At 39.7% G+C, this 16,398-nt stretch overlaps 1 protein-coding gene across 1 annotated transcript in view; it reads left to right on the top strand.

Moving 5' to 3' along the window:
• The window catches only part of Lrrk2 (leucine rich repeat kinase 2), a 144,625-nt gene that overhangs the window by 106,827 nt on the left and 21,400 nt on the right, over positions 1–16,398 (top strand). Inside the window, exons 40-43 of the mRNA XM_028869259.2 lie at positions 996–1,186; positions 6,385–6,545; positions 11,984–12,154; positions 13,404–13,504. Coding sequence (XP_028725092.2) covers positions 996–1,186; positions 6,385–6,545; positions 11,984–12,154; positions 13,404–13,504 — 624 coding nt within the window. The remainder of the gene's footprint in view (positions 1–995; positions 1,187–6,384; positions 6,546–11,983; positions 12,155–13,403; positions 13,505–16,398) is intronic.

Genomic DNA, 16,398 nt, shown 5'->3' with positions numbered 1-16,398 from the left:
TGAGCCAAGGTGGGGGCACTTAAGGAAGTAGTGGTGTTTGCCTAATATCTGACTGTGAAGAGGCTCTTGGCCCTGCAAAGGTTGGGGGAATCTCAAAGCTGAAGGGTTAGCATGGGCAAAGATACAGGCTGAGAGGAGCTAGCATGTACTTGGGATTGAAAGATTCTCATGTGGCTGAAGGATGGTGAATACAGACAAGGATAAAAGAAAGTAGGGTGTAGGAGGTAATGTGGAGTTAGGTCAGGTCAGGCTATGGGAACATGGACATACATGAGGTTTTAAAATATTTCTTTTCATTTATTTGTATAAATGTTTGTGATGCCACATGTGTGGGGTGCCTGTGGAGCCGTAAAAGAGTGTAGAATCCCTGGGAGCTGGAGTTACAGATGATTGTGAGTCATCCGATGTGATGGTGGGGGCTGGGGACTAATCTTGGGTCCTCAGGCAGAATAGCAAGAACTCTTAACCGCTGAGTCATCTCTCCATCTCCTACACGGGATTTTAATATAGGAGCAGTAGGAAGGCATTAGCGTTTTCAGGCAGGGACATCATCTGCTCCTGTGGACTTGCCCATGTGTCCTTAGCAAACCTTGTGGTTTTGAAGCAGAGGCTACAGTTTAGCCCTTATGTCAGTTAAGGTTGACTCAGCAGTGGTTGCTCTGAGTCCAGGGCTGAAATAGATTCTATGACTTGCTACAATTTAAGGGCTAGAATAACCTGACCTGTTAGTATGACCACGTCTGCCTGCCACTCCAACATTAAGTGTTCTCATAAAAGCAGATCAGAAGGAAAAAACAAAATTAAAAACCGCAATTTGATTAGTAGTGAAAAATTAGCGGTTAGAATTTCTTTTAAAAAGCTCAAAGAGGAAGAAAACATTTACAGCAGCAATCCAGTCACTCAGGGAAAGCTGGTTTACCGAGTTGAAGAACTACAAGTTACCAGGTGATGGATCTGTGATGGTGTGAGACTCACATGACTCTGGCCCCTTGCAGGAGTTGGTGGTACTTTGCCACCTCCACCACCCAAGCTTGATATCTTTGCTGGCAGCTGGGATCCGTCCTCGGATGTTGGTCATGGAATTGGCCTCCAAGGGTTCCTTGGATCGTTTGCTGCAGCAGGACAAAGCCAGCCTCACCAGAACCCTCCAACATAGGATCGCGTTGCATGTGGCTGATGGCCTGAGGTAATGGGCTACCACTGTCTTTTATTTAGTGCATGAGTAGTGTAACCCCGAATTCACTCCCAGGCTCTAAGATCACCACTCCCTTGTTGCATTCTGCTAACAATGCATCCCTTGGTCGAGGTTTGTAACTTTATAATATAATAAATAGCAGGAGAGCACAGAACTTCATAGCTGGCGGTAGTAGCACTTCAACCTGGTATTCATGCTCTTACACTCATAATCTGAACCTTAGATGTGTGCATCTCCAGATAAGTATGTTAGGCCTCCAGACATCAAGGGAAGTAGGAAGTAGAGACATTTTAATCATGGAAAACTAGTCCATATTTCTGAAGCAGATCAGAGTGACAAATGTTGAATTCCACATGGAAATGTCATGTGACTCAGAGTCACAGCCAACCCTGAGCTGGATGCTAGAAGTAGCCTTTGAGGCACAGTAGCCCAGAGTAGAAAGATCATTCCTGAAGACAAAAGACCTTCATAAATCACTGCTGCATATACTCAGCAGTCGTAATTTTTGCCTTTCTAACCCCTACCCATTTTTTAGCCTGTACACTATGCATAATACTGAAGACTTTTGTGGTAATTGTAGGCTCCCAAGTTCAATCCTTGATATCCTTCTCATTGCAATTTTTCCCCCAACCATGGTTTGGCTTAGTAGCCATCCTTCATTCCTTCTGTCCTTCTGAGCACTTACTTATCTAGTCATTACAAGAATATTTCTAACTTTTCATGTACCTAATCTCACAATTCTCTCCCTTGGCATCTTTACATCCCCATCATTTCCCATCACCCCTGCACTGCCTGTGTACCATTAAATAGATTGGGAAGAACATAGACATTGGGCCGGGCGGTGGTGGCGCACGCATTTAATTCCAGCACTTGGGTGGCAGAGGCAGGTGGATCTCTGTGAGTTCAAGGCTGGCCTGGTCTACAAAGCGAGTTACAGGAAAGGTGCAAAGGTACGCAAAGAAGCTCTGTCTCGAAAAACCAGAAAACAAAAACAAAAACAAAACAATAAAACAAACAAAAAACAAACAAACAAACAAACAAAAACCAAGAACATAGACATTGGATCGGATCTTTCTTCTGTTGTAGACCTACTCCTCTCTTGCTTCCTGGTTGCTGTGTTCAGCCATGTGTCTTTCTGAGGTCTCTGAATGTGCCTAGGCTATATACCCACTGCCTGACTAGCCTGCAATGCCCAACTCCTGGGTATTCTTTTGGCTTGTCTTTTCATGTAGGTTTGTCCTGTTAGCTAAATCCCATTCTAGCTTCCAGAACAGGGAGCCCTTAGGAAACGCATGTTGGCAGTAGGGAGGGAGGCATAGGCACAGTACCCCCGCACCTACCACCATTTTTCCCCGGCAGTAGATGCAAATTCCTCCTGCTCTGAAAGCCTGTGAGTAGTCCTTTCAGACAGCACTGAGAAAGGGCATGAGCAGGAAGGAAAATAGGCAATTATGTCCTCCAGGACTTCTGAAAGCCATGCAGATTTGGAAATTTACCAACATGCAGGCATTTGGATTTGGGTTGACAAGTGTGCTTTCGAACACCAGGGGGAGCCTCACGGTAAACTGCGCTTGACTTTACAAACCCATCACAATCGTTTTCTTGATTTAACTGATCCCGGGTCCCAGATTTTCCTCCATTTTTTTTTTTTTTCATGTAATCCTGCAGTGTTAATTTATACACCGAGGACTTGCTGTTTTTACTCAATACTTAAGTTGCAAGTCCACAACACCATAGGCTCAGTCTCCCTGGCCTTTATTTCAAATAACAAGTCCCATGTTTTTATGAAGCCAGTGGAAGTTTAGCAAATGCTTCAATCCTGTGTCTCATTTGTTCTTAGTCTAAAGCCAGGAAGAAACTCTAGATCTGGTCCCCCAGGAGGCGGGTAGGTACCAGTAGCTGTTAATCTTCCACTAACACTAAATGTAATTTTAAAACTCAATGTTAAAAAAGTATGAAAAATACCTTTTCAATAAAGAAAAATAAATATGTATATATATTAAAAATTGTAATTTCAAATAATTGTTAACATGTGACTATAGCTACAGGGGTAGAAACAAGTAATCAAATCTTGTGTCTTTAAGGTTTGTTAGTTAATGTAGCTATTTAGAATGACACATAAAAATGTCTTTACGTTATTAATCTTTTCATCAAGATCCTGTTTTTAATTCAGCACCTTCGCTTCAACTTTTCCTCAGAATTCTCACATAGCTTCTAAAACTTCCTGTGTTTCAGTGTGTTCAAACTTGAATTTATTCTCCTTGCTATGGCCTCCTACCATGAGCATGTGCTTTCTGCATTCTCCATTTGTCAGAACAGGACCAGTACAGTCACAGAAAGATCACGTTTCTCTCCATCCACAGCTAGTGTCCCTTTATGAGTTCACAGTTTGCCTAGGTTACACAGTGAAACCTTGTATCAATATCAGTCTGTTGATCAGTATCGATATCATCTATCTATTATCTACTTTGCTATATATTCATCTATCAATCATCTATCTATCTATCATCTGTCTTTCTTTCTTTCATCTATCTATAATATGTCATCTACCTATCTATATGTCTATATATCTACCAGATCTCTTAATATATTTTATTTTATGTTTTTTTTTGTTTTGTTTTTGTTTATCGAGACAGGGTTTCTCTGTGTAGTTTTGGTGCCTGTCCTGGATCTTACTCTGTAAACCAGGCTGGCCTGGAACTCACAGAGATCTGCCTGGCTCTGCCTCCCGAGTGCTGGGATTAAAGGCGTGTGCCGCCGCCGCCGCCGCCGCCGCCGCCGCCGCCGCCACCACCACCACCACCACCCGGCTTATTTTATGTTTTATTTTTTATAATTTCCTTTACTTTTATGTCACTATTTCCACTTTGATTCAGTCTCTAGAGGCAATTATCAGATTATTTCCCCTGAAATAAAAATCTAATTATATTTGGGAGTCCCTGGTATTTCCAGTTATTTACAAGGTACACCTAGTTCTGTGGTGTCAGGGCGCTTTCCTGTGTGCCTCTTGGTTTCCTTTGCAATCTCACTCCGTGCCCTCTTTCTCGTCCACATTCTAACCAGGCTGATGCCCATAGATCTGCCCTTCTTTCCACCGAGTGCTCTGCTGGAGAACTCATTTCTTTAAGGATTCACTGGCATGCCCTCTCTACCATAAAGCTCAGCTTCTTCACAGAGAGTGAGTCTTTCTTACATGTATCTGTATTTGTTCATTTGATTTTGTTTTTGTGAGTCAGAGACTCATGTGGTAGCCAGGCTGACCTTTAAACTCTCCCTTTTCCTGCCTCATCTTCTTAAAATGATGTAGACATTGGTTTCTTCAGCTTTTAGAATGATTTCAGTTATCTTTGTTATTATTACTTTTTTTCCGGTTACTTTTCTTCCTACTGTTTGTAAGAATATTTTCTTCTTTGCAATGAAAACAAAGCTGTTCTGAGTTAAGGTCTCTGGACAGAGAGGATGGCGAGAACTGTCTGAGATGCTGCTTGTGTTTCTTGCACTCTGCTCCATGGAAGACTCTGCATTGGAGAAGGACTGGCAGGGATTATTGTTTGCCTCACGCTGAGAGCTGTGTGGGGAGGGAGAGCCTGTGCATTTCCCTTGCTGCTTCCTTGGCACTTGGCACTCACACACTTCTGCCACCTTACTGTAGCCAAGCGCCTGTCTTTTCCTAGACTGTGACCCTCTTAAAAGCAGAGGTACAAAGAAGGCTTTGTGCCCACTACTGAGTGACCCCCCCATAGACAGATGCCTAATGCATATTTGTTAAAGGAATGAATGCATGCTATTTTCAGCATAATATATTCGGGATAAGATAAAGTTAACCTTAATTTATAGAGATAGGGGCTTCTTAGAGATTCTTACAATAAGGATGATTAAAGACAGACTCAATATAGTTTATGTTAATAAAATATTTGACAGTACTTATTCTTAAACAATGCTTCAATTTATTTGTCTGAGTTATTGTCACTGAGAAATAATTTGTGCTAATTACAATTTCAAAAGCCTTTTTTCTTTTCTATTACAGGTATTACAATTGCACTTTTAAGATTAAATTCCATAATTAAATATTGTAATTAAACCAGATAACCTTGATCTCCAAATGACATAATTTTAAATTGACTATATTTTAGTCTTAGAAAGGTATTCTGAAGGAGCCTGTGTTCTATCTGTGATTGAGGGAGGGATGTGTTATAGCAGTTTGGGATGCTTTTTGGTGATGTATGTTTAATTTTTAAATTCTTAATCCCCTGTTTCTCCTCAAGAACAGCTAATGGACTTTCAGTAAGTCCTTAGTAAATTTTCCAGTCAAGCCAATTACTCTTGCTAAGGTCAACTTCATTAAAGAATTTATGTTATTGATCAGCCCAAACTGTATATCCTGAAATACACGGATCTGATGTCATGGCCTATGTACATCCTGGAAGAGAGAATCAACCCAGTAGTTGATGGAGTTAAATGACGCACTCTTTCTAGGCTATTCCCCAACAGATGGTTTCAGATGTCACAGCCTCTCTATTCCTAATGCCTCAGCAATGATTGGTAGGAGGTAATAGGGTAAATATTTTTTTAAAATATAACCTTAACCAAATTCCGAACCACAAATAAACAAAGGATTTTAACAAATCCTCCATTAAGTCCTGTGAAAAATTGTCCTTTCAGAGAAGGTCATAATATTCCTATGAGGTCAGTGGACAGGGAAAGTCAGCAATCTAAAGAGGTCTAATGAGAGGTGATAACAGTTGTGTTAGTATCGGGGAAACTGAGGTCCTCCGCCATGTTTGCAGAATAAGTAATACTTGGCTGAGATTAAAATGTTGTGTTTTATATTAAGTAATTTTTAATCTTTGCTCAAAATGTCCAAATCCAAGTACTCTTTGACTCCATCTCACACTCAGATATTGTACAGGCATCACCTTGCTTTTTAATATTTGATCTTTATGTTTTAAGTTTGTTTGCAGTATATCCTTCAACTTCCAAGGGCAAAGTTAACATAGTATTTTTGATGTTTTGCATAAAAGACATGTTTTAAGTTTTCTTTGCAGTATATCCTTCAACTTCCAAGGGCAAAGTTAACACAGTATTTTTGATGTTTTGCATAAAATACATAACATATTGAGAAAAATTATGACCCAATTAATCTAATATGACCACCTTTTGGTAAGACTTCCTGTGTGCTTTTCTGACAGATACCTCCACTCAGCCATGATTATTTACCGTGATCTGAAACCCCACAACGTGTTGCTCTTTACCCTCTATCCCAACGCTGCTATCATCGCGAAGATTGCGGATTACGGGATTGCACAGTACTGCTGTAGAATGGGAATAAAGACATCAGAGGGCACCCCAGGTAGGAGCCGAAGTTTACTTTTTGCAGTGGCTAACCAGTGTCCTCAGGTGCGGGTGTGGGGGAGCCAAAGCAGATGTAGCCTATCACAGTGTGAACAGATGTTTACTGTCTGAATAGTGATGGCGTCACTATTTCATCATCCTATTTCCAACAACAACAACAACAACAACAACAACAACAACAACATTAACTTGTAACTTCCTGAGCCAAAAACTGAGCTAAAAGGAGAGGGTATTTAATGCCATTATATTTTTAAAAGCTGGATTTCTCTAATTTCAATGCCTGTTGTCTTTCTGCTCAAAATATGTGCTTTCCTTTTTATTGGTTACCTGTATTTGCAAGTAAGTGTGTATTCTCCTAAGCATCCATATTGCATATGAATGTCTCTGGTCTGTTCAGTCACGATGGAAATAGTTCCTGTTTCTTTGGTACTTGCTGTGTGCCGGGCTCCGTGGCAGGTGCATCAGGCACACATCTCTTATGAAGATACTGAGTATGTAAGTTTGCTATTATTTTCACTTTTGTAAATGAGAACATTGAGGCCGAGTAGGGTTTTTTTTTTTTTTATCTTACAGTAAGTAACCAAGATGGTAATTCAATCGATTCAGTGAAATACAAAGTATCTGACTTTTGATTCTTCAGCTGTCTTCTCAACCACATACTGTGTTAATGTATGTTTGAGGAGGCTCAACTCTTCAATCTTAGCTTCTAAAGCAGAAAAAAAAAAATCACAGAACTGTACATAGCAAGAATTATTCACTGGAGGCTTGGAAAACTAACATTTCTACCTAGGAAAGATGGACATAAAGAGTGATTCTCTGTAGGCAAATCTCATTCCTTTCACGGGAGGTCCCAAAGAGACCTGGGAGATGAATGAAAATGAGGAATGACTGCTCCTAGTCATGGTTGAGGAGAAGGGTTTATTGTAGAGATGAGGGAGAAAACAGCTAGAGGCATCTGGAAGGGTCCTGACTGAACATGGCCAGCAAATTAGAGAGGGCTATGAGAGGAGAGAGAGGGGGAAGAGCAAGGGATGAAGAGAAGAGAGAAGGAAGAGGAGAGAGGGGTCCAAGAGGACCAAGGGAGCACATGGGAACCAAGAGAATGTGTAGCCAACATGGCTGAGCTATATAGTAATCAGAAGCTTGGGGAAGGGAAGCAAAGCCCAGCCTCTGGTCTAGAGAGGTAGAGGGCAGGAGTCAGGTTCGGCAGTGCTAGGAGGAGCCATGGGTACTGAATGAGACATGTCCTGGGTCTCTTTGGGACCTTACATCTCATATGATGTCCAGGCGGACCGACCCACTTAGCTGGGGCTTGCAGTTCTTTCTTATCTTTCTCTTGGGAGGGCATCTATCACTGAAGCTTTGAGTGCTTACGGGACAGTGGTTCTCTCTGGGTTCTGCCATCTTCTTCTGGACTTGAGTTCCATTGCCCCACCAACCAACCACTGGTCTAGACCAGTCAACAGCCAATGGCAGTTCAGCTTGCTTTATACCTGGAGCTTTTTTCATCTGCTCTCTGACTTCCTGGTTTTTCAGCAAAACCAGCCTATGACTTTGTCGCCACCTGATTCTTTGTACTGTGGCAACCACTTATTCCTGAGCCCTTATAATCCCCACTGCTACCTTTTAGTGACATAAATACAGAGGAAACTCTGAACAAAAGAAACTGACCTCATCCGTTCTCTGCTGCTCACTGCTCTCCCAGGTCACTCACATGATTTGGGTCCATTTCTTGCTGCACACCAAAACTTGTTTGTTATTATTTTTATTACAATTATCATCATGAAAGCACTTTTAATTATCTCAGCCCTAAACTCTGGTCTAAATTCGAAAAGACAACATCTGCCACCACAGTTGCTGCTAACACCTGACCTTCCCTTCCCCAAAGTAATGTTCTCTGGGAAGAAATTCACTCCTTCTCATAGGATTTCATCTGTGTTTTTTTTTATTTGTTGAATTTTCCCATTCATGCTATACCTTTTAACATGGGAACATCCAGTAAAAGGAAAAAAATGTATTCATGGAACATTTTGTGTGTGTGTGTGTGTGTGTGTGTGTGTGTGTGTGTGTGTGTGTGTGTATTTTATACTTACCATGAGTGCAGTACCTTTCACCCTGGGTGTTCATGTGTATGGCATTGCTGTGTCTCTACAGGACAGGGAGAAGTTCAGACCTTTTCAGTGCCTGAACAATGAGCAAGGCTCATGCGTAACCATTTGCAAGAATGATTCCATATAAGTCCTATTGCTACTCCTTATCTACAGTCCAGGGAGTGAGATCTGAGGGAACGCTAAAAATAACTATAAGGCAGAACAGATGCAAACTCAGGCAGCCTAAGACGGAGAGCATCCCCAGCCCAGCACTAGTTCAGCTCAAGGTCAACGAGAGCAACAGCTCGCTTACTGTCAGGGACAGCATTGCCATGTGAGATTGTCTACTTGAGGAAGAGTAAATATGGGATGGTTCCACCCTTAACTGCACCGTGGATTTCCTGTTGAGGGTGACAATTGATTCTGTGTTCTGTGACAGTTGCAGAATTGACTGAAGTGAATGGGGACTTATGGCTTCAACATAGTCTGTCAACATCTATACAAATGAAACAGTCATTAGGCAAATTAAACGTTCTCTAGCTATTCACTCTCATATGGTAGGGACAAGGTTCAACTCCTATGACTTTGCAAGGTCACTAGAAACTCACTGGTGTTTTTCGAGAATCATTTCAGCAGTAGCATAGCTTAGGTACCCCCTAAATAGATACTAGGTTTAGGTAAATAGATACTATGTTATGGCATTATGTGACTGTACTCTGATCATATGACTAAAGGTATTGATTCTGGATTGGAAAATGAAAAGCATTTTCATAAATATTCCTGTCTTTTATTCTTTTATATTCATGATTTTCTTTTCCCTCCTGCTTCCCTTTCCCCCTACTCCCTCTCTCCCTTCCTTTTTATCTTTCCTTTTTTCTTTGTTGAGAGAGGCTCTCATATTGTGTAGCCCAGACTGGACTGGAACTCTTTGTGTAGATGAAGATGGCCTTGAACTTCTGATCCTCCTGCTTGTATCCCCAGTGTTTAGATTACAGTTGTGCATAACACTGGAGAACAAAACAGTACTTTATAAGTACTATGCCTGCACTCTAAAAAAAAAAATGACCCCTCTCCCCTGCTTGGTTATCTTTATCAATACTTGTAAAAACTTTAAAGTTCTGAGTAGCTCTAACTAAATGGGTGCACACTTATGAGAATGTAGAGATGATCCTAAATAGTGTCTAAAGTCTCCTTGACTTTATGATCCTGTGGTTAGAGGTTGTATCAGCAAATTTCCCAAGAAAATAAATACACAGAAAATTCAATAGTCTATATGGAAGCTTGAGATAATAGATGTCTAATTAGTGTGCAGAGTGAATAATAACTGTTGGAAAATATTTAATACAGCCACCCAAATCCCTTTTAAACACTCAGAACGTAAACGTAAAAGTTGCTAGAGCACTAGCTGTGTGGGTAGCTTGTGATTTTGAGTGCTCTTAACTTTGATCTGTGTATCTGTGTATTGTTTGTGTGGATTTAAGGAAGCACGCGACACAGGGGCAGGGAGAGGTTTCAGTGGGTACAGGTCCTTGCCACCAAGCCTGAAGTCCTAAGTTTGATTCCTGGAACTCATAGTGTGGAAATGGAGAACTATCTCCTGCGAGTTATCTTTTGAACTCCACGTGCGTGCCATGACATATGTACGCTTCCCTCTCCCAACACAAATGAATAATGTAAACCTAAAAAAAGAAGAAGGAAGCATATAATTCTTCCAGGTTTGTGCTGTTTGTAACATCTGTCTACAGGTGATACATGCACAGGTCAAATGAAATGTTCCAGAAAGGATCTGCAAAATGCCATTTAAGGATTTGAATTAGAAATACTGTGATATTTTGTAACATCATGTCATGGTATGTATACCTTATTAGTACTGTGTTAAAATTCCTAAGTACATCACATTTCATTAGCTCAGAGTATGACTATGCTGTTACAGTTACACAGATATGAAGGCTAGCTTTTGCTCACTGTGATAAAATTCCTCAGAAAATGTATGTTGAGGAAGAAGAGCGTTGACTTCTAGTTGTGGAAGTTTCACTGACTCTGTTGGGTTGGACTGAAGTTAAGCAAAGCACACATGACAGAGGAGGCTGCTTGCTTTCTTGGCAGCCAGGAAGCGGGGGTGAGGTGGGATGGGGTGGGGGGCGGGGATTGGGAGGAAGAGTGGCTGGAGACAGGATACTTAGTGAGTGATTTCCTTCACCCATGCCCCACCTCCTATAGACTCCACCCCTTTCCAACAATCAGTTCTGGTTTAAATCCATCAGTACATTAACCCACTGAAGTAGGAGCCCTCCTGATCCATTTACTTCTAAACACTGTTGCATTGAGGAGCCAGTTGTTAAGTCTTGAGCCTTTGAGGGACAATCCATAATCAAATTATGCTGGAAAAATACTTTTGTTTTAAAGAGAGACAGAATGTTTTTAGAAATACATATCTGCAATGTAGCATATCAAACTAGGTGTGATGGGGTGCATCTGTAGCCCCAGCATTGGACAAGACAGAGACTGACAGATCCGCCTGGCTAGAATAGCAAGCTTGGTGAGAGACTCTGTGCCAAAAGAAAAGCAAGGCAGTAAAGAAACACACACACACACACACACACACACACACACACACACACACACACACGGGGAGAAAGAGAGAGAGAGAGAGAGAGAATTTCAAACATAAGACTGAAAGGACTTTGGTTTCTCTTAATGAATAGAACAATTAATTAGTTTTGTAGTAACAAAGATGAAATCCAAGGTCTCCTGCATCCTGCTGTATCCTGTAAGCTCTGCTGCTGGGCTCTGGCCCTGGCCTTTTTTTTTTTTTTTTTTTTTTTTAGAAATAAAAATGGAGTTTTTAATTTCATAGGGTGGAATGGAATCCTAAGTACTGGAAATAATAAAACCACTGGATTTTAAGCCATATTAAAGTGACTTTGAGCCTAGAAGATGTCCCCCTACCCCTGCATGCCTCTTTCTGCATAAATTTCTTTGCTGGTAACAGTTGTATTAAGCAAAGAGAAAATGATAAAGGCTTTTTGTTTCCCTGTGAGGTTTTATTTCTTTGATTGTTAGTCTCTGTTTAATAATTTATTATTCAGTGTTATCTATATTATCCTTCAGAGTTATCTTAGTAGAAGTATGAGATTTCATAATAAAGATCAAAAGATCTGTTCTTCAAAATCAGCTGAAGGATGGCACCTGGGACAGGACTGCTTAATGACCTTTTCCAGGTGTCTCACTGCAGCGATGACTTGGCCTGACTTAGAGATCATCCCCCTACCCTGTTTCTTAGCAGCTGTCCCAAGTGAGGGCCCTGGAATTGGGCATATTGATTGCTGTATCCGTTTCCTTTCAGGGTTCCGGGCACCCGAAGTTGCCAGAGGAAATGTCATTTATAACCAACAGGCTGATGTTTATTCGTTCGGCTTACTGCTTCATGACATTTGGACAACTGGGGGTAGAATCACAGAGGGCTTGAAGTTTCCAAATGAGTTTGATGAACTAGCACTCCAAGGGAAATTGCCAGGTGCGTTCTGTTTCATCTACAAGGAAGGTCTTTCCTTAATGTCAGTGTTGTCGTTCACAGTCTGATGACTTTCACTTAATGCATAGATATTCTTAAATTCTGTGATACAATAATAAAAATCACACAAAAGAGCTAGCCATTTTAGGCTTAGTGAAATCCAAAGTGAGTATCGGTACATTTGGTATTATATTGGGAGGACCTGGGAAAGGAAAATTACCATCAGAATCAGGCTTGTGAGTTGTAGTTCTGAAAACAGTTGTGGAATGCATGGTAACCTTGGATGTTCTCATTTGCTTGGAGCAAAATAATTCATATTCATGAAGAAATTTTTAATTATGAATTTTGCTATAAATATTAATGAAAATTGGTGAATGAGTATTTAATGAGAGAAGGCTCATTTTGAATGGCTCCAAGAAATTCTATGACCTGTTATCTATTTTTGAAAGTTACTTCATCTCCTACTACAGGATTATGAGCTATTTCTAATACTTCCTTCTCCTCCCAGACGTACCTCTAAGTGTATACTCGGGGCTGCTATGGGCACTATGGCATTGACTACCCTTTGGGGACCTTAAAAGTCTCTGGGAAAAGGAAATTTATTATTGTTGAACCAAACTCAGATGCTGCTTGACCACCTTTCTTATCTTACTTGTTAGCTTCCTAGTGCAAATGCCCTGGTCTCTGTTCTGCACCCACCTGAAGAGTGGCATCCCTAGAGGAAAAATTAAATGCACACAAATCAACTGTGGAGACGTGAGCTCTAAATGTCTGCTCACTTTGAGTGTTAAAATCTTTTCATAGACGCCATTAATTTTATGAGTAAAAGTGTTTTCAAAGTCTATGTATGTACAAATATCAAATGAAAATGTCTTCATTTCACTTATATTCATTCATATGTATCCTTTTTTGATACCACTAAGAAGTCAAGACACCTTTTATTTGTTTTGGGGTGGTGGTGAGACAATCTCTTATAGCCCTGGTTGATCTTCATCTTTCTATGGAGCTGAGACTAGCATGGCATTTCAGAGCATCCTTCTTCAACCTCCTCACTGAGGGAATTACAAGCATGAAACTCTCTTTTGTGACAGCTCTCCTGAAGGTGACGTTAACAAAACCATCCATGTCATAGCAAATATAGAATTATGGAGGTCCGAGTTCCCATTGCATTGTTTGAACTTATAGGTGTTGAAAATAAGCACATAACTTCTGATGTATGTAGTGCGCCTGAATAATCTTCTTTGTATTTCAGATCCAGTTAAAGAATATGGCTGTGCCCCATGGCCTATGGTTGAGAAGTTGATTGGAAAGTGCTTGAAAGAAAACCCTCAAGAAAGGCCCACTTCTGCCCAGGTACACTCATGTTAAAAATTTTCACTATTTTGTGTTGAACATCATATACGTGGGTATACTTATGTACCTATGCATATAATTTTCAAATATATTCTCAATCACATAAATTAACATGTATATACATAAAGTTAAAATAGTTACAGTGTTATATATGAGGTTATACATATATATATATTTTATTTATGAATTTTGCTATAAATATTGATGAAAATTGGTGAATGAGGATTTAATGAGAGAAGGCTCATTTTGAATGGCTCCAAGAAATTATATGACCTGTTATCTATCTATTTTTGAAAGTTACTTCATCTCCTACTACAGGATTATGAGGTATTTATAATACTTCCTTCTCCTCCCTTTATATATATATATATATATATATATACACTATATATAATGCTAATTATAAAAATATAATTCCTATAATCTCTTCCGTCCGGGCACACACTCTAACCTCAACATCCCAGGAGCCACCATAATTTATTATATGAACAGATACACATATCCATATTTGTGTATGTAGCCATCATTGCTGATATGTACAGTTACACACATGTATCTGTGTGTATATATACTCTTTTATAAAATGTCTTTTTATTGTTGTACCTGTTTTTCTATTCAATTATCTGCCTACAGATTGCATGGGAGAAAGACATTTTGATCTATGTTATTCTTTCTTGTATATCTAGAGTAAATTTTTCTTTTTGATTTTATGTGGCCTGCTTTATTGTTTCTCTTAAGGTGTCTTCATGAACAGAAGGTCTCCATTTAATAAGTACATATTTAGCGTCTTCTAGTAATGTTTGTTTTTTTTCAAGTCACATATTAAGGGATTCTTTCCCTCAAAGTTACAAAAATATTTACTTATAAGTTTCTAAAATTAAAGTTTTAGCCCACTCCCATCTCCTAGGGACTTGGCTTCTTGGTAAAGAATCAGGCTTTTCCTAGATCTTCCTAGCAGCTCCTCTCAGCCTTTCCTTTTAGCTTATCTCCAGTCCTTTGTGTCTCCACTGACCCCCAGAACCTCTGTCAGGGACCCAAAGCTGCCACACTAGGCTGGGAATCAGGTAGGGTGCCCTCATCCTCCTTCCCATCATTTATTTTGATCTCTCCAGACTTACCCTTAATTCTGCTGTAGCTTGCCTGAGGGGCCCCTACTCCCTCTCCAAGCCCTAGGGACTTACCTCTTAGCACCAGGGTCCCTTTATTTCTCCCCCAACTGTCTTGCTTAGCCTTTCTTTATAGCCCATCACCTTTCTTTTGGGACTCCTCACAGACCTACAGACCAGCCCTCTACCATGGAGCCCAAACCCAGCATACTTGGCTGGAGCTTGGGCACCCCACAGCTACCAGAGTGCATTTGGGCTCAGACTGGGCAACAGCAACCAAAGAATGTAACACCCACCCAACAAAGATGAGACAAGATATCTACAGCAAGAAATATCTCAAACACCCTAACTCCAGATGCCTCAATCACACACACACACACACACACACACACACACACACACACACACACACACACAAAGCAAATATGAACAACAAAACAATGTGCCTCCTTCAGAGGTCAGCAATTCTGTTGTGTTAGACCCTGAGAAAAGCAGTTTAGCTGAAGAATAAGACAAGGACTTCAAATTAGCAATTGCGAATATGTTCAAAGACTTTAGATATGAGTAAATATCTCAGTGAACACTGTGAAAATACAAACAATTGAATGAAGTAATAAAAAATAATTTAAGAAATGAACATAGAATTTAACAAAGAAATCGAATCGCTAAAGAAAACGCAAACTGAAATAGAACTGGCAATGAAAAACTGAGGCTGTCAAATAAAAGCCTCAGCGTTAAGCCTTATTAATGGATTAAAAGAAACTGTTAAAGTTTAAAAAATCCAGGTGCAAAACATTCAGGAAATCCAGGACAATATGAAAAAATCAAAACTATAAATTATAGAGACAGAGGAAGGAAAATAAATCTAGGTCAACGGCACAGAATATATTTTTAACAAAATCACAGAAGACAATTTCTCCAACCTAAATAGGTACAAGAAGAATATAGAACACTAAAAGGACAAGACTGGAAAAGAAACTTCCCATAATACATAATAATCAAAAATTAATATATAGAAGAAAGAAAAGATATTAAAAGTATCAAAGGATAAAGAGCAAATTAAGTCAAACTAATTGGAATGATACCTAACTTCTCAATGGAGACTCTGAAAGTTAAAAGGACCTGGACAGGCATTCCACAAACTTTAAGAGATCACAGATGCCAACCCAGTTACTATACCCACCAAAACTATCAGTCACCATTGACAGAGAAAGAAAAACATTTTATATTAAGAGCAAATTTAAGCAACTCAGCTTTATAGAACATACTACAAAGAAAAATTCAGCCTGAAGAGAAGATTAACTATACCCAGATTATACAATGAATGAATAATCCCAGAACAGTTAGTCTCAAGAGGCAGGGGGAGTCCACACCACGAGGACAACATAATGAGGATTAATAAAAACTGTTCTTGACTAACTCTCAATATTAATAGTCTCAGTTCTCCCAATTAAAAAAAAGACACAGAATAACAGATTGGATTAGAAAACCAGATTCATCTTAATGGGTCTACTTACGGACCTAACGTAATGACACATTTGAAATCTCTAGAGAGACAGGAAGAAACAATGCCTAAAAAAAAGTAGACATGAAGAAATAATCACTTGAGGCTGAAATCAATGAACTAGAAACAAACAAAATGATACAAAGAATCAATGAAGCATTGGTTCTTTGAGAAAATGAACAAGATTGACCAATCCTTGGTTAAATTAACCAAAAGATGGAGATAAGAGTCAAATTAATAAAGTTAGATATAAAGAGGGAGTTATTACTGCAAACATTGTCGAA

Source organism: Peromyscus leucopus, chromosome 20 (assembly GCF_004664715.2).
Source record: "Peromyscus leucopus breed LL Stock chromosome 20, UCI_PerLeu_2.1, whole genome shotgun sequence".
Classification (NCBI taxonomy): domain Eukaryota; kingdom Metazoa; phylum Chordata; class Mammalia; order Rodentia; family Cricetidae; genus Peromyscus; species Peromyscus leucopus.
This window is presented reverse-complemented; position numbering and strand designations above follow the sequence as displayed.